The sequence below is a fragment of the Scheffersomyces xylosifermentans genome, assembly GCF_036884685.1.
Source record: "Scheffersomyces xylosifermentans strain CBS 12540 chromosome Unknown RJT20scaffold_8, whole genome shotgun sequence".
NCBI lineage: Eukaryota > Fungi > Ascomycota > Pichiomycetes > Serinales > Debaryomycetaceae > Scheffersomyces > Scheffersomyces xylosifermentans.
Genome location: NW_027042946.1, coordinates 1,299,706 through 1,317,836, shown reverse-complemented (window position 1 = coordinate 1,317,836; position 18,131 = coordinate 1,299,706). Strand labels below are relative to the sequence as shown.

Sequence of the window (18,131 nt, the reverse complement as noted above, 5' to 3'; positions counted from 1 at the left end):
TCTGTTAGTTCTTGAAGGTCCACTCATTGATCCCCAGAGTACTACTTACTACATTTGATGTTCTTCTGACAAATATTAATGTATAAACAAATGGCTGCAATTTGTTGGCGGTAACATAATTAAAATAAAAGAAGATTCTTTTGCTACCAAAAAAAATTCGCACCCAAAATCTTCCCATAGTTAAGAGGAGACCATAGTAAGCTGTAGTAACCTATAGAGTCTATTGGAGTTTATCAAGTAAAGGGTGCTAGAGAAGTAGATATGCTGGATGTGCTTGATGTGCTGGATGTGTGTATATGATGTTAGTTACCATAGAAGGTTAACATGCCAGGTTGTTTTTATGATTGCATTGAGTACAGCAAAATAATAGTGCTGTTCATAGTCTCATTTTCTATTATCCGTATTTATTGCATTTATATTATCTATGTATTACTTCCATTACTCTAAAGTTATAAATACGATGTATATTTCAATTGGAATATATTTGCCCTATTCAAATATGTCAGTGATGATGTAAATAATTTCAAACCTATTACCGTATTAACCTGTCATTTTGCTAAGAAACTTACTTCTTAGAAACATCCTCATCAACGTTCAATCCAGTGACATCAGCAATGGACTTTCTCAACGATTGGACTCCACTCTCAATAGACTTTCTGCTAGATTCAGAGGTTTCCTCAATCTTCTGCACCAATTCGCCAGTCTTGTTATATACATTTTCTTGTTGTTGAGCGAGTTGTGGTAATTTTGTCTTTTCCAACTTCCAGATAAAGCTGGTGGTGTTGGAAAACGTCTGGGGCAAGAAGTACTTGAAAGAAGCCAATCCCAACACTACAGGAAAGGTGGCCTTGGCCAAAAGACCTCTTTGGCGTGCTGCTATGTTACCTGATAAGGTAGCGATAACAATGTATATGGAATTAGGCAACAAATCCTCGGCCTTGTAATGCAAATCTCCCACGGTCGTAGCCACTTGTCTTTCCGTCTCGTGGTATTTGTTGTAGCCCTTGTCCAAGGACTGTTGTAACAGGGTATAAGCACCAAAGGTGAATTCTCTGATACTCTTGAAAAGCGATTCCACCGATGAAGGAGAACGCACGGAAATCCCGTCTATCAACCTATTTGGTCCCAAAGCTTCCAATTCTGTTCCAGCAGCTGGGGTCACGGTCCCTGGAACTGGCACCACGTCTACTTCATCCTCGTAGAATCTTCTTTTTGGCTCGTTTCTGACCGGCGATTGGACTCCAACTACTACTGCGCCGGCCCCGAGAAATGGCATTCCTATTCTAGCTATTTGTCTACTGAACATATTTAAACTATACAATGTCGTGGCTGTCCAATTATTTCACTGATTTACGATCCACGGCCCCTCAATTCCTAGACTTTCCCACACTACTTTTGTATACCAAATACAAAATAATTGTCTTTAATCATTTCATAAATATCCATTTCTCGAACCGTTCATTCGACAAGTATCGAAAAATGTCTCTTTTTTCGTTTGACATATTATTGACTGATGTCGTTTTGGTGCACAGCGACATTTTTACATCAATTTTTCGCATTAAACTTTTCTGCTGTGAAAAAGATCAAGAAAAGGCTGCAATAAATGGAGAGATACTTTTGTAGATGTTGAGCTAGACACGGAGCTGGGATCATGTTGAGGTTGAAATTAGCAGAGATGCGGAGCTTATCGTTGGCTAAACGATATTCTCCGTTTTCTGGAGCGAATTTCGCCACAAAACGATACTTGACTCACGGTAAAGGCAAAGATTTGAAGAAAAGATGGGATGCTTCTACGTACGAGTTCATGAAAACAGAAAGGAAACACGATATAACGGGAGTAGACTTGAGTGAAAACTCTGCAAATCAGTACAACAGCGAAGGCTCCAAATTGCCGTTCGATAAAAGACGTAACAGCGAGACTTTTGGCCAGTTGGTACGTAGTGACCATCTCAAGAAACAGGATCAGTTAATAGACAACCATGAAAAGTACATAAAACTGGGTCCAACTGGCGAAGAAGACGGCTTTCAACAGGAAATGTCGCCTTTTCGTAACCCAGACGGTTCTTTCATTAAAGGTGAAACGGCAGAAGAAGCCAGATTGCATGATTTAACTCTTGAAGGTAGAGTAGATAAGAGTATCACCAGATTACCAGATGAGATAGCAAAGACCATAAACAACAACATATTAAGATTGACTATACCTGATAAATTAAGAGAAAGGGCAGCCCTGATCTACCAAAGTTTAGGAAAAGATCAAATACAGAAAGCTCCAGAGACTTCTCTAGACTGTGATGCCCATATTGCAGCTTTATTCTTACAAGATTACTCACATGCCAGACAAGTGTTGTTGGAATTACAGAAAAGAGTGGGCAAGGAGAACTTCAACCCACAAAAAATCTTGGACGTTGGCTACGGTCCAGCTACGGGTATAGTTGCATTGAACGAAATCATGGGGGACGATTGGGTACCACAAGAAAAAGAATCGTACATTGTGGGAAGAAGAAATCACCAAATGAAGAAGAGAGCAAAACTTATCTTGTCACGTCAATTGAATGAAAATTTCTCCGAAGTCGAGGTTGATGTAACCGGGGAGAATGAGGCTACAGCAGAGGCCACAGCTTCTAGTGTCGATATAATTGCTGAGCTGGAAGTTGGAGTAGCCGAACTGTCTAAAATGTTCGAAGAGGCAGAAGAGGTCCAAGAAGAAATCGAAGAGGCTGAACAGATTGACGAAGACCAGCTTGAAGAGGGCGAGTATGTCGGTCCAATTAATACATCAGCTATTAAGATTAGGACTAGATTGAGAGACACTTTGCCAGTAACTAAATCATACGATTTGATTATGGTGAACCATGCTCTTTTGACGCGAGAATTCCAGTTTCCAAAGGACATTGACGACAATATGGAGATGGTTTTGAGATTATTGAAACCAGGTGGACATTTGGTATTGATTGAGAGAGGAAATGCTGTAGGCTTTGAGACGATTGCTAGGGCCAGGCAAATCATGATCAGACCTGAATCACACACAGGTGAGGTTGGAAAGATCCCTCGCCCATACATCAGAGGTGCTACGAAGAAACCTCAAAGGTTGAGAAAAGAAGACCAAATCATATCCGAAGAGGATATCGAATATGAAAAGGAGCTCTTGCAAAAGTACGAACTCGAGGACTTCAACGAAGAGGAAGAGGAAGAGTTGCAACGTTTGGCTTCATCCGAGTTGGAAGACGGCAGCGAATTCGAAAAAGAGTTAATCGAAAAGTACGGTGAGCCAACTGAAGAGGACCTTAAGTTTGAAGTAGAAGGTAGCGAGGACTATGATGTGCTTCCGGTAGATCAAGAGTCCGTTGTTTCACAATCTGAATTGAGTTCAGAAAGTGTCGACTACCATATCAGCATTATCGCTCCTTGTCCCCATCACAGAAAATGTCCCTTGCAGATTGGTGATCCAAAGTACTACAAAATCCCTTCGCATACACACAGACTCAACTTCTGTTCTTTCAACAAAGTAGTAGAAAGACCAAAGTATACCATGGAGTTGAAGAAAGGTAGAAGGTTAGCAACAACTTGGGACAAGACTAGTGAAGATGGGTTTGGATTGGACAGATTATCAAAGAAGACACTTCAAAAATTGGAAGGTTCTGGTAGACCAGGTGGCAATAATTCAGAGAATGGGTCATACTCGTACCTTATTGCACAGAGAAGCTTGAATGATGTTGAAACTATCAAAAAGATTGATTCGGATCGTGCCTACAACAACTACGACGCTCTGAATGAATTGGATCCTAATAACTGGGCTAGAATCATCCAAAGTCCAGCCAAGATTAAGAAGAACGTTAAATTGACAGTTTGCGCTGCATCTGGTAATGTTGAATTGTGGCAAATACCAAGAAGCGTGGGAAAGCAAGAGTACCATGACGCCAGAAAGGTGGAAAGAGGAGATTTATGGGCTCTTGGAAAGAAGAGTGTCATAGTCAAGAACCAGATTTCAGATAAGATCAAAGAGAAGTTGGATGTTCTTTCCAAGACTCAGAAGAAAACTTTCCTTAAAGAACAGAGAAAGAAGCAATGGAAGAAGAAGATCAGTGCTTCTGAGGACGCCTTCTTTGATGATGTCTATCAGATCGCTGACACTCTTGCAACCGATTTGGAGAACTCTAAGAATTACCAAAGAAAGGGAAGAAGAGCTAACTATGACGTTGATCCTAGAAGCTTTGACGGTAATTAAATGTAAACGAACTTGTACATAGTTATCTTGTATATACATGGTCATTGGGCCATTTCATATTTATAATAAGAGGATCGGGTTTTGATATTTGGAGAGTAAATGATCTTGTAACCATTGTGGTTATCTTCTATATACTATGATATGGTCATTTAGTGTCCCGTTGAGACAGCAGATCAAGCGATTGGCTGCGAAGCAACTGAATCGTCATCTCTAACATACCTATATGATACTATTCAATATCATCTAATTCTACAATCTACATTGCCCAATTGGCTAGGAATTCTGTAAGAAATATATCTTATTAAGATGTTTAAACGATAAATAAAGAAGTAGAGTGAAATAACCAGACTTTTCCAACAAATAACATATAATTGGGAACCAAATATATCTATAATACATTAAATGTTCAGGATTTAGTGTATGTCAAAACCGATAAAAACTGAAGGATGTTCGTCTGACGGTACTGGCCAGACTGGATGGGTAAAAAAACATGCTGTCATTAGTGATTAACAAGGAGGGTTGTTAAAATTAGCGTAAAATGGATGAGTGAAATGCTAGGAGTTATGCAAACGTAGAATGGACATCGTCCACGAGCTGTGGCGGCGCCTACTACAGTCTATCCATTTACTTTCTTCTGAAAGAAGAGCCCTCAGTCAACTTGGCCTTACCACCGGTTGGGGTGCACAAGACAGTAGAACAGTTGTCACAGGTGACGGCGGTTTGTGCGTGGGAGAACACGGTGGTGATGTTCAAACAACCCTGGCACTTGACGTCCATGAAGTAAGATCTTGGCGATTGGACCAAGGTCTTCAATTTGTGTTGTTGGGCCTCAGAGGCAGCATTTGGGTGCAATAAATCTTGAACTAAAACCATGGTGACTGATAGATATGTATTTCTGGACGATTCAACAAGAACACAAGAGTAATATCGATATATCAACTGCTGGTATCAATCTTCGTATGGAAAGAAACATCCCAGCACTGGTAGTAACTGGAACGAGGAGAGACGAAGGGGACGTGAAAAATTTTCTCATTCTTGTCACGTGAGAGGTATCTAATCAAGAATTTGCCCCTCTTTGGGGTGGGAGATGGAGAGTGAGAGAGTGAGAGATGTCGTGTGGATGCAAAAGAAGGAGGGAGAAGAAGTAGGGAAGGGTGGGAAGAGGGTAAAGAGATAGGGTGGTGTTTTGTGCAGGGAGTGAGGGTGGTGAGTGGTGAGTGGTGAGTGGTGAGTGGTGAGTGGTGGGTCTGTGGTGGGTACTGTGTAATGTGAGAGAGAGTGAGTGAGTGAAGTGGGTATGTAGAGAGTGGAGAGAGTATACAAGTATATAGAGAGTCTAATAGAGAGTGAAAGAGGTCGAGTATATAGAGAATGAAAGTGAGAGTGAGAGAGTGTGAAGAGAGTGAAGAGTATATAGAGAGTACAAAGCGCGGAGTATATAGACAGTAGAGAGTATATAGACAGTAGAGAGTATATAGACAGTAGAGAGTATATAGACAGTAGAGAGTATATAGACAGTAGAGAGTATATAGAGAGTGAAGAGAGTACTGAGTACAGAGTATGGAGAGTACAGTGTATATGGAGACTATAGACAGTACATAGTGAGTAAGTACTATATGAAGGTATGAAGATCTTCCTCTATCGAGTGAATGGTGAGAGAACATTTAACTAGCGACGACATCGAATAACTGAAAAATCAGATCTGGTGAGAAGTATTAGTAGACATGGTAAATTTACATGGGCGAATCCCTTCAACTTTCAAGATTACCTCATGAAGAAACATTTTCATTCCAAGTGCTGAGCAAACTCAATGGACTTTGTTAACCATCCACAAGTCACATTGACTACTTTATGGCACCATGAATGCGTAGAATCAAGGTACTGTATAGTCGTACTACTTGCACAGTATTTACCCTGAATAGGAAAGACAAACAATGATGGTTTAATGGCGGTTGGCTGGTGATAGGAGTGTGCCCACACGGTAGCGAAGATGACGCATAGAGACATGCAATGAGATGAGAAGAGATGTGCGATAAGTAGAAACCGTCAAGGTGCATTGAAAGGAGGGGATCGGGATCGGGGATCGGGGATCACTAGAGTGATGCCGTGGGAAGTATTTACATCTATGGTAGAATCAGATAGATATGAACGTAGCTAACGAGTTAGTGGTTCCATCGCCCTAATTAGTATGGTATTAGGTTATGTTGGCTGCCAGGCGGGGCGGCCGCAGTAACATGGTGAAGGGCCCATTTTCGGCCGTTGCTGCAGCATCAACAACAATAGGAGATGTACTGTTCACGATCAAGAACAGCATGGCAAATCTATGTTAAATAAGATTTGAAAAGGTGTAATTCGGGGTAAATCTTAGTCAGACCAACTGCAATAATGGTAATATAGCCTTCTCACTGCAATTCGGAACCGGAACCACTTCTTCTCTCCGTAAATTTGTAATTGAAAATCACGATTATCAGAGATAACCGAAAATTGTCCTCTTCCGTTTCCTTCTGCAGGAAATGATCTACCAATGATACAACCACGTTATCAACTCCAGATCTACATATTCTAGTCCGTAAACCGCCGCCAGGGACATAAGATACGGTTCCTTTCAACCTAAAAATACAAACCGACTAAACCCAAGTCCCCAGTCGCCGGCGATCTCGTGTATCCACTAAATCTAGTCTCACCGTGCACAGTTCTAGGTTCTGGTGCTTGTCCTACTGTACTTCCTATCTCCATAGTTTAGCTCGCGCAGCTGCAAATTTTGCTTTCGTGATTGCTGCACAGATCGGGAATTACTTTGGCTGCCACTTTTCAGTATGTAGGATATGCTACATTTACGATAAAATTACCATAACAACAAATCCAAGACTATTCGACACGGTCTTGGGAAATTGAAGATTAAAGTTCGATGCTCGGGCGATGGCTTATTAGGTGATGGTTGTTACTGCAGCGGAGGGGCGGAGATAGACAATTAAGCTCTTGGATTCCTGGAGTAGTCCAGTTCTGGAGTTGCCGGTTATGTTGGAGGGGAGATTTTGGTGATTATTATTTGCGAGTGTCTATTGTTTAGGACTAGCAAAAGCTTAATAACCGTATTTATTATTGAACGAATATGGGGTTTGTTATGGTGTCGGCTTGGCCAGGTAGAATATGGAGTAGGATCGTTATGGTGTTGTCAAAAACGGTAAAATTGGAGGTAAAATTATTATGAATATTTTGATTATTATGGTTATTCTGGTTATTCTGGTGGTTTATGACAATTTCTTGGTCTTTTGATTAATAATATTATTAATTGTTTCTGTTGTTGTTATTCCATAGCTAAAATGGATATACAGTTGGAACTGTCGATGTATAGATTATAGACATTGCAGAAACATACATGAAGCTCTAATTTACCATGCGTGGGGGTATTGAGTTGTCTGTGAATAAAAAGAACAGTGTGGTTATTAAGAAGTCTCCATAAGGTTATATTTTATGTATTAGTCGCTAAATATGTACTATTCTGAATGTCGCTATGTATATTGTTATGTACTGTGTAGTTTACCTGTTCGTTACTATTGTTTATTATGTAGGATGGACTGATCTGGGTTGCTAGGCGTTTGTAGTACTTTGTAGATAAACGTACATGGATGTGTATATGAATGTATGTGTATATGAATGTGTATATATTGTAGTGTGTATGCATTGTGTATATGTATTTGTATGTGGTAGATATATATATGTATATATATGTATATATATGTATATATATATGTATGTATGTATGTATATATTATATATATTATATTATATATATAGTTATCTATCCTGTTTATGTCTCTATTCTTTGTTCTTTGTGATTCCAAGCCTCTGATCTTGAATATTGTTGTTTCTTCTACGAACTGATCTCTTGTTATACCGTTAAAACTTTCAAAGTACCTTGATCTTCTCTGTTATTTACCTTACTTACCACTTCTGTTAGTGTTTCATCACCAGCACACCAAAGAATCCTCCTCGTTATATCATTACCAGTCACAAACTCATTTCACCCATTTCGCCTCTTATATGTCCTTAATCTTATACATACCCCACAATCACACAACGCAATGAAGTTCGACCAGTCGTCACTTCACCAAAGAAACCACCAAGATATCAACCACCACACTTCACAACTGTACTTTCTACCAGACCACAATAATGCCATTTCAACTTCAGCACAAAGAGACCGCTACAGCTCGAAACAGCACAGAAAACACTCCAATGGCTCTGCAAAATCGTCCCATAATGCTAAAAATCACTATGCTCATCAATCAGCAGTAGATCCATACGAAGACCCTGATTCACTTAACTCGGATCTCGAATCTGTGATCTACCCGCTCTACTCGCTGCAAAATGATTCCCGTAGTACGGCCCAAAGCACTTCTGTGAAATACTTCACTATGATTATCATCTTGTTGCCTTCTGTGATTGCCGTCCTCATACCCGGTGCAAATATAGATACTAGTTCAGGTGATTACCTTGCTAATACTATAACAGATGCGCTTATGATCGTGGTGGTCAGCTGGTCAATGAAACTAACCGTAGAGTGGCCGTGGAATTGGTTGAACCAATTGCAAGATATAAAGCAAAAGCTTATCAACCATGTAAACTCGAAAATCCTTAATTCCAAGTCAATGGGCGCAAATCACATAGGATCTCCTACTAATGAAAAACGGCTTGGAGAAGATGAACAACTTGAATCCAAAATCCGTATGGTTAAAAGAATTATGTATTATGAGAAGTTGGCAATCCTCTCTTCTTTGGCTCTATCTATGTTTGCTTCCGGATTGATGGTCTGGGTAAGAAACTACGTGATAGTCGAAGAATCGAGAAGAAAAATCGTTTTCAATAACTTAAATATTGGGTTGTTTCAGTTCTGGCTGTTCCTCCGGGTTATCTTATCTATAACCGATTCAGTACAAAGATCTTCCATTCTGGCTTTCTCTGAACCGATTTCCAAGGAAAACAGTACCGATAATTTGATTCCAGCGAGTGCTGAGTACGAATTACTTACTGAAAACAATTTAGATTTGTTTTTGCCGCAAAACTCGAATACTCATGATTCCAGATTGGTGGGGTACTTCAGACACAGTTTTGAGCAGCTATTCCGCTTTGTAGATTTCTCCTTACATGCGTCTCAAGTTGACTACAAAGCGCAGCAAGATTTACTCAGCGATGTGATTAAGACTAATAATGAAGAAAGCATGCATAAGATTTCACAGCTTGAAAGCACGTCAGAATTGCAAAAAGAATTGATCGAAATGCTAGTTAAAACTCAGAATTCGGAGTTCTGTAACATCAATTCCAATCTCGGAAAGCTTGAAAAGGCACTCGACGAGTTAAGCAAAATGAAAGCTAAGGAAAAGGATTTGAAGTTTGTGAAGCCATTTCCATTGAATATTGAAAAACTTGCCACACCTACTTCCAGTCCCGTTCTTGAGTCATTTGCTGACTCGTTATCTCCTAGGGCATATAAGAGGGAAATTCAACAGTCCACGTTATTGCCTGGTTTCAAGATATCGAGCATGCAAACGATATTAGAAGAAAATGAGGATTACCTTTCAAGCCCAGAACGAGTTGCAAAAGGTAGTTCACCACGCAAAAAGCTTTCTTCCCCACTTTCACAAATTAAGAAAAAGGAAAGGACGTCACCTTTGGCTTCACCGACTACCGTTATAGAAACTGTAGCTAAAGGTTCTGGAGATAGCCAGTTCTTTCCATTGAAAGAGCAAGAGACCGAGGACCAGGCAGTTGGCAATGAGGATGGCAATCTTGAAGAACCAGAGAAGGACCAGCACTTCTCATTGCATGGATTTCCCTTTTCATCCTCGATAAAGGACGTGATAACAAGGGAAATCTTTAAAGATGATAGAGGAAGAACACAAGTGAGTTTGAGCCATGACGTTGGATACGAATCAGAATGTCAGCATTATGTTTGGGCCAACCCATTGATTGTTGAAAGAGAAAATTCGAGCAATAAAAAATCAGTGATTCTGAAGACAAAGAATCTTATAAAGTCGATTCGAAAGGAAGTTTCTCTTGCAGATCTTATTAAGAATCCTCTTATAATCGCATATATATTGGAGAGCAAAGTCCTTCCTATAATCCAAAGGCAGTTACAGCTGAACTATGATGAATACTTTAAAAAGGTAGAATTTTTCAAACTCATTCTTTGGGAGGTTCTGAACAAGTATATCTTTATGAATCTCAATGCAATGATCAACTGGGCGAATACACTCAATGAGATTTATATTGACCCCATAAGACATGTTAAGAGTTTCTTGATTCTTGTCTTTACCAAGATTCCTTTGAATATAATGGCCTTCTGCTTAAGTGTTATCTTGTTCTTTCCTAAGATTTACATCAAGTTTTTCATATTGAACCCGTTGTTATTCTTGAGTGGCATTTTACTTAACGATCTGAGCGATACTGTTGCTCATCATCAAAAGAAAGGAGGATCTTCTTATGGTTCGAAAAGTGGTTCCAGAGATCAATTCCCAGGAATGAAGAAGTTCCATCTACCCTCCGGAAGAGATGGAAAATCTAGTACCAACACCCAAAAGCATCCGATAAAGACCCGAGCCATTCTACTTAATAAGTTGGCGCACCATTACGACCTTGAGCCAGCTTCGCCGTTGCGGGAGGAGTCTTATAATGATGGTAGGGCAATTAATTCCCCTGTAGTTTTATATAACGAGAAATGATTTAATGTAATAGCGTGAGTGAAAGTAAAAGGCCAAATAAATGTAGGCTGTGAAGTCGGCGGTATGAGAACTAATGAAGTATTTGCAGGTATTGTTACGAGTGGTCAATTAAGAGAATAGAGCGACTGTATTTTCAGTGGGTTTTCCAAGGCTATGTGTTGTATTTTTCAATCTTTCATCCCTTCAGCACAATATGTTCAGCAATATACCTAATTTCCATATTTAAGGCATCCTATGCAAGTAATACTGTATCGATTCATCCTGAACTACTTATCCTCTTCAGTCTTTTTCAACTTCTTTATAGTTAAATTCCCCATATTTTACTTACTCCAATCATCCAGAACAACGACCCCCTCCCACACAAACACAAACAAAAACAAAAACAGTACCATCATTCCCTATTAAAATGACTTCTTTCCAGAATTTTGCAGCTAAATTCAATCTCTGCTGCACGGTTTCTTCTTTCTTTTTTCTGTCAGCCGCCGTTTAAATCCAAAAAAAGTCTCCTTTGGGAAATTGTCCTGTACCGTTTATACGTTATGACATTATGACATTGCCATATATGACACTGGGAGTTCTCATAGCACTCACAGAACTCATAATAGTTCTTAGACTCATAATATTTCTTTATATTCATAGTACACATACTTACTTATTACACTCATTATAGTCATCGTACTCTTAATACTCACAAGTTTCATAATACTCAATATTCTCATAGTACTCAACATCCTCATAGTACTCAACATCCTCATAGTACTCAACATCCTCATAGTACTCAACATCCTCATAGTACTCAACATCCTCATAGTACTCATTGTTATCGCAATCCTCATTATTCTCATAGTACTCATACATACTTATTACGCACATAACGTTAATACTCATAATGCTTATAACACCTCTCACTCCAATATCTCCTCTCACAACACTCCATAAAACCTCTCACACTACACCAATATACTCATAACATCCCCACCCCCATCCTTTCCAACACCCACCCACCCACTCTAACGCCGCATTCAATGTCGCAAATCCAAAAGCCTGTCAAATGTCAGCCTCAGTGGTGCAGGAATTCTTATGAAGGACGGTTCTTTTTTTTGGGCCCATTGAATTAAATGAATTAATTTGTATGATTTCTTCTTTGTATATCATAGTTGATCTGTAGTATAGTTGAGTGTATTTAGCTCGTAGCTGTATCTATATTCCGGGACTCGGGGAAAAAGTTCGGAATCTATAGTTTCTAGCAGGCTTTTGCACGAAAACACCCAGCAAACCAAGTATCCATCATAGCTAATAAACGACGTCCCAAAAAGGTACGGCCTCCGTACAAGAGGTACGTCTACAAGTCCAACTTCGCCAACGGAAACAGCAGCGATGAGGAATTCGAGGAAGAAGACCAGGCGATGATGGCCGCCAAGGATCCATATGGAAATTACAAAGATTTCGACGTCAAGAGCAACCTCAATATCAGGTCAGTATATGTTCTTACTAATCAAGAGCTGCTGTACACCAGTAAGATATGGCCTCGATCCCAGTTCGAGAAGATCGATGTACTTAGATGTTGCATAAATAACGGAAATTCAGAGTACTTGAAAAAGATAGAAGAAGCATATCAAATACAACAATACGAAGAAAGTCTAATGAACTTTCCGGTCGAGGTGATAGTTCGTATATTTGAGATCCTTCTAGCACAGGGCAAGCTCAAACCCAAATTCTTAAGAGTTTGCAAGTTGTTTTATCTGCTTGCACTTCCTATGATATATAGTCGACCAATACTCCGAGCTCCGAACTTCTTCTCATTCGTGGATACCTTATCCAATAGTAAGACTATAGGAAATCATATTCGAGAGCTTGACCTCTCATACATAATTCAGACGGGCAAAAACGCATTTGTGGCTAAGTTATTGAAGAGATCCAGGAAGAACTTGGAAATGTTTGTTGCCCCACAGACAAGTTTTGGCTTGGGCCCGTTGATAGCATTGAAAAACTGTGAGCAGTTAAAAGTATTGGACTTAAGTCTTGTTTCAGAAACATTGAACCTTGAAGAACTATTCAACTCGATCCGCAATCTTCATAAATTAACACACTTGTCATTCCCAAGATCTTCCATAGAAGTCAACAACTTCAAGAGCATAAGCTGGCCTCCGCAGCTCTCCTATCTTAGGATCTCAGGAGGTATCTCTGACGATTTCTTGAGTGAGTTGACGTTCCCACCAACGATAACTCAAATGGAGTTTGCCCATTGTCCTTCCATAAGTGATTTGGGTTTACGAGCCGTGATGAATAAGCTTGGAAGTAAGCTTACAACTTTGAAAGTCCAATACCCCATGCGTGGGCTTAAAATGAACTCATTGGACAGTGTGTTCATCTACTGCCCTAATCTCAGAGTTCTCGAGATTTCTGTGGACTATGTTTCAAATACGTTCTTTGATGAGGAGAATTTGCAATACATAGACTACCCGAGACCGCTCAGAACTTTATACATTAACAGTAGTGGGCTGCTTGGTACGACTACAAAGCTAGACCCTATTGATTTGGCTGTTGCACTTAACGAAGGCAGATTGCCTATGTTGAAGAACATACAGTGTACAGCCAAGCTTGGGTGGGATCCCAAATCGGATGCTGTGAATTACATAGTTGACGAGTTGGACGAAAGGCAGGGAGGCCTTTACATAGGATATTGATGATTATTTAACGAAAGCATAATAAAATTAATTCATTATTAGATTGTAGATGGGATTGCTTGCCATGAGGTAAGTCAAGTGGGCCGATTTTTTAGTGAACTAAGGGACACAGTTGACAACAAGAAGAAAAGAAGAGCTAATGGAAATAATTACAAAGAATTGCAATCTTCATCATCAACAGAGTCCCTGAATGGATAGGAATGCCAAAAATTTATTGGAAACCGATCTTTTTGCAACTACCAGAGTTCGTTACCAAATTCGCAGCCACTTCCGTAGACTGTGAGAGTACACAGCGATGATGAATTACCCTTTTGTAGAAGAATATAAACCAAAAATGGTGTGGAACGCATTTAATGTAGGAGACTTTTTCATGACTTTACTATATAGATTGTCACCGGGGTTGGTCTACATGAATAGTTTCATCTGAAGCTATTTCTTCCCACTATTTGCTTCTTTGGCCAGTCTTTCGTTCCTTTAATTTTGGTAGCAGAACTGCTCAATATCTGGCCCAATGGGACCACATTTATCATCTTGCATTATTAGATCTTTTCTAGATCCCGAACAACCATTGACATCTCAATGCCATCGTAAATCCATTTTTTCTTTCTTTTCTTTCTCTCTTTCTTTCTGTCATTGTTTTCTTTAAAGTCGTTGTAGGCTTCTCCCAAATGGCTTCCCCTGTGCTTACTGCTCCTCCGCTCGCTACCAGCCTTTGCGCCTCGCTAAAAATGAGTTTTTCCTCTTCGGCGCGAGAAACCACCTCGTGCCGGTGTCGCCTCCCCGTGACAGTTCCTTGTCCCCGCCACATACCGCCGAATTATACAATTTCACCTCTCTGTTCCTCGTTCCAGCTCACACACCTGCCTACGCTCCCATACGTCAATGCCAGATCATATCGTTGGCTAGTGCGAGTTTGTCCTGTTCGCTAGTGAAACCTTATTGTTGAAAATTGTAGATCACTGGATGGAGAAGAGGAAGAGGAGGAAGAAGGAGAAGACAAGGGCTGTGTGTGTTGAACCCAGTGAGGAAATAGTGAACGCACTGTAATACGGACTCACATTAATACTAGACTCGCGAAAAAAAAGTTGACATGTTAGAGTCACTGTAATACTGGACATACTGTAATACTGGATGCACTGTGCTGAACGCAGTGTTATACTGTAATACTATAATACTGAACTGTGGAGACATTCATATGGAATAGTTAATATGAAATACTGAAATATGAACTACTGAAATATGAAAGGATGAAGACTGTAACATGGTAAGACTGTAACATGGCAAAATAAAACAATTCTATCACTACATCACTCTACTTACTATCACACTACGATACTGCGAATATACGATTTATATCATTCCAGGCTACTTGTTTAACCAATTGGTTACTGTATCACTACGAATCTCAGTACGAGGATGCTCTCTCATTCAATGCTCTCTCGCTAACCTACCTACTCCCACTCTCATTACTTTCCCACTCTCATTACTCCCACTCTCTCATTACACCCACTCTTCGTTCGTTACAGCCTCCCTGCCTCACTGCAGTGGAACGATAGAAGCATCTTCTATGCTTTTGGAGACATTTATTTTCCTATCGCCAGCTTTCTATCACTCCGTTGTCTGTTCTCAGTTTTCTGTTCTCTGTTCTCATTTCTCTCTTGTCTTTTGTGAGTTATTTTGTGAGTTAATTTGATTTGTTCCTTTCCCTTTTGTTCTTTTGTTTGAGAGTGACATTTTCATTCTTTTATTTGTTGATTGATTTTATATTTCTATTTCTATTTATATTTTTCTTCTGAATATTTTTCTTCTTTATATTTCTTTTCTTGATATCTTTCTTTATATTTTCCTTATTTGTTGTTGATAGATTCTTTTTGTTCTTTGTTTGCGTGTCATTGAGTATTGGTAATTGGCTAATCGGTAATTGATTATCTCGTTGTTTGGATCATCCATTCATTCCCCGACTTTGCCTGCTACTATCTCATCCAAATCCACATCAATGAGTGTCTCGATAGTACTACCGTCACAGCCGGAAAAGCTCCACGACATCAAAGATCTAGACAAACTCTTGTTCCTACTCAAGGCGGCGAATCGGAATCGAAAAATCGTCTTCTTCGACGAAGCCATTGTCGGCTACATCATATTCACAGACAAGGACAACTCCCACCAGGGGAAGACTTCAATATCGCTAGACGGAACCATTCTTCCAGCAGACATCGTGGAGAATCAGAACCCAGAGAAATACGTCAATCTCAACGTATCTCCCGACAAGCCCAATAATGACAATGAAATTGACAACCAGATATCTGCCATCAATAACTTCCGCATACTAGATACTTACCTCAGTGAAGACGACATAGTTTTGGACGGATATAGTGAAACAGAAGAGGCCCATTGTAGAATATGGAAGTTCGAAGTGCCAATTACATATCCTCGAAGGAAGTTCTCTAATCCTATTCTTTTCTTGTCTTGTGTACTCCATGACAATGACAGAGTGGTTGGTTCAGAAGTGGTCGAACAGAATATTCAAAATTCAGATGACGAAGCCTTGCCCGATTACGTACCCGGAAGAGATGGAAACCTTCTCTCAGAAATGAATTACCAAGTATCATCCAATCAACTCCCCACCGAAAAGTATGAATTATCAGGCTCAATAATCAAACTGAACAATAGCTCATCACATAGAAGAACTACGAGTACCCTCCATACAAGTGAACCTGAATTGAAGGAGTTAGTCACTGCAGAGAATTCCATATTGGAAAACTCTATTGTAGTAAATCAAGCCATAAAAGCAACAATACGAGTGCCTGTTTCTGTGTCTCTCGTGATACGAATAAAGTCTACAAAACCAGCTGGTAGAAATAATATCCTATTGGCAACATTAAACATAGAGTCGTCAGAAGAGTTTTCAAAATTGGTTGGGGAAACAATGGGTGAGAGTGTGGACTATTACTTTACCATCAAGAGCCTTCTTATGGATTTTAAGTTTGGGGAAATCAAGGAAATTAAGACTGATGGCTACGACTTCCCGTTGAAATTCAGGTCACAGGAATCCATAAACTTGACATACAGATTAATTAATAACGAGTTTTTGGACAATGAGCTCAAGAACGTGGAAAGTAACAATCTTCAATTCTCAAGGCCGGTAAATATTAAGTTGGTTTTACAGGTTCAAAAATTTTCACCCTCCATGGGGTCATATGAGAACATTAGTGGCACAATAACAACAGCATGGTCACCATATTTGGATTTCAGTATCATTGCACCTCCGATCAATAACTCCTTGAAGACGTCCAACAACTACTCTCAATTACAATCACAACCAGTTATCCCGAATCTGGGAAGTTTGCAATCCCAGAAGTCATTAAACACTCGTAAATCGGCAGTGTTGAATAACATATATAAATCGAAAAGTCCAAACCCTAACATCTATGGAAATCACAACGGCGGTCAGTCTACTTCAAATGCTTCTTTAAACAGTGTTGCAAGTTTCCCTGGTGCATTAAATGGAAGAAAGATGAATAAATCAAAAATATCTTCGTCAGCTTCATCCGTTACTGTTAATTTAACTACAGGTAATAATTCGACTTTGGCTGGTTTGAAGCTCAACTTTAAAGGTAAATTGAATGTTAAATTAGGCGAGGTGATTAATTGGAAGATTCAAGCTATCAACAACTCTCCTAATAGATTGAATTTGTCTCTCCTCGTCCAGAACCCCATCAACTTCAATCCTATTTACAGTACAGCCACAAGCTCCAGCAATGTATCCTCTTCCAATTTGTTGAATTCCGAGGCTACTTCAGGAAATTCGAGTAATAACGACATTATCGTATACAATAAGCTTCAATTATATTCCATGTACAATACGTTAAAGATGAGTACTAATGGAATCATAATATTGAATAATGACATAAGGATTGGGCCCTTAGACTCCAATACTGTATTTGAAACGGACATTAAGCTCATAGGTATTTCCAAGGGAATATTCAATTTGGATGGGATTAAGATTTTTGATATAAACAGTGGCGATGGACTAGATTTTGGTAAATTGGTAGAGGTATTCGTAATCTAGTATTCCCTCTTCTCTATATATGAGTAGGCATATATATTTCATTTCATGGTTATAGAATTCACCAACTTGCATGAAGATCGATAATCTCGGTCTATTAATAGATAAAAAAAAAAAAGAATATTTCTTTGTAGAAGTGCCGGTTGGCAGTTGACTTTGAATATTAACAAAGTTACAATTGATAATATTGTATTGTTGAAAAAAATAAAGGGGCATACTGGGAATTGAACCCAGGGCCTCTCGCATATTTGATTTCAGATCGTTAAATCTTAGCCCAAAGCGAGAATCATACCACTAGACCACACGCCCTTTTATTGTTTGTTTAAGAATACACAGCCCATTGTGAGAGCACAATATTTGCATTTGGTAGCGCCGCATCTAAATGCGAATTTGGTAGCGCCGTGTAAATAGTGTCTATGTGGTAAGAGTCC

General features: G+C 39.5%; 6 protein-coding genes and 1 non-coding gene across 7 annotated transcripts; 4 read left to right on the top strand and 3 right to left on the bottom strand. All coding sequences in view use genetic code 12, as the record gives it.

The window, feature by feature from the left end:
- Positions 1 to 396: 396 nt before the first annotated feature.
- RJT20DRAFT_131584 (uncharacterized protein) lies at positions 397 to 1,415 on the bottom strand. Its single transcript, XM_064918036.1, has one exon. The coding sequence runs from the start codon at positions 1,304 to 1,306 to the stop codon at positions 566 to 568; it is 741 nt and encodes a 246-aa protein (XP_064772164.1). The 5' UTR covers positions 1,307 to 1,415; the 3' UTR covers positions 397 to 565.
- Positions 1,416 to 1,675: 260 nt separating this feature from the next.
- Positions 1,676 to 4,225, top strand: RSM22 (mitochondrial 37S ribosomal protein RSM22; the record flags this gene model as incomplete). Its single annotated transcript, XM_064915650.1, has 1 exon — positions 1,676 to 4,225. One exon carries the CDS (start codon positions 1,676 to 1,678, stop codon positions 4,223 to 4,225), a length of 2,550 nt encoding a protein of 849 aa, XP_064772163.1.
- Positions 4,226 to 4,505: 280 nt separating this feature from the next.
- On the bottom strand, positions 4,506 to 5,218 carry RPS27A (40S ribosomal protein eS27). The gene has a single exon (XM_064918035.1). It carries the CDS (start codon positions 5,096 to 5,098, stop codon positions 4,850 to 4,852), a length of 249 nt encoding a protein of 82 aa, XP_064772162.1. The 5' UTR covers positions 5,099 to 5,218; the 3' UTR covers positions 4,506 to 4,849.
- A 2,760-nt stretch (positions 5,219 to 7,978) lies between these two features.
- On the top strand, positions 7,979 to 11,116 carry RJT20DRAFT_131578 (uncharacterized protein). Its single transcript, XM_064918034.1, has one exon. The coding sequence runs from the start codon at positions 8,311 to 8,313 to the stop codon at positions 10,945 to 10,947; it is 2,637 nt and encodes an 878-aa protein (XP_064772161.1). The 5' UTR covers positions 7,979 to 8,310; the 3' UTR covers positions 10,948 to 11,116.
- An 856-nt stretch (positions 11,117 to 11,972) lies between these two features.
- RJT20DRAFT_146996 (uncharacterized protein) lies at positions 11,973 to 13,634 on the top strand (the record flags this gene model as incomplete). The annotated part of the gene is made up of 2 exons (XM_064918896.1): positions 11,973 to 12,000; positions 12,241 to 13,634. 2 exons carry the CDS (start codon positions 11,973 to 11,975, stop codon positions 13,632 to 13,634), a joined length of 1,422 nt encoding a protein of 473 aa, XP_064772160.1.
- A 1,996-nt stretch (positions 13,635 to 15,630) lies between these two features.
- RJT20DRAFT_112141 (uncharacterized protein) lies at positions 15,631 to 18,001 on the top strand (the record flags this gene model as incomplete). Its single annotated transcript, XM_064915781.1, has 4 exons — positions 15,631 to 15,876; positions 15,934 to 16,236; positions 16,360 to 17,119; positions 17,177 to 18,001. 4 exons carry the CDS (start codon positions 15,631 to 15,633, stop codon positions 17,701 to 17,703), a joined length of 1,836 nt encoding a protein of 611 aa, XP_064772159.1. The 3' UTR covers positions 17,704 to 18,001.
- Positions 17,910 to 18,009, bottom strand: RJT20DRAFT_t162. The gene has a single exon. It is a non-coding gene; the product is annotated as a tRNA-Pro (tRNA).
- Positions 18,010 to 18,131: the final 122 nt, after the last annotated feature.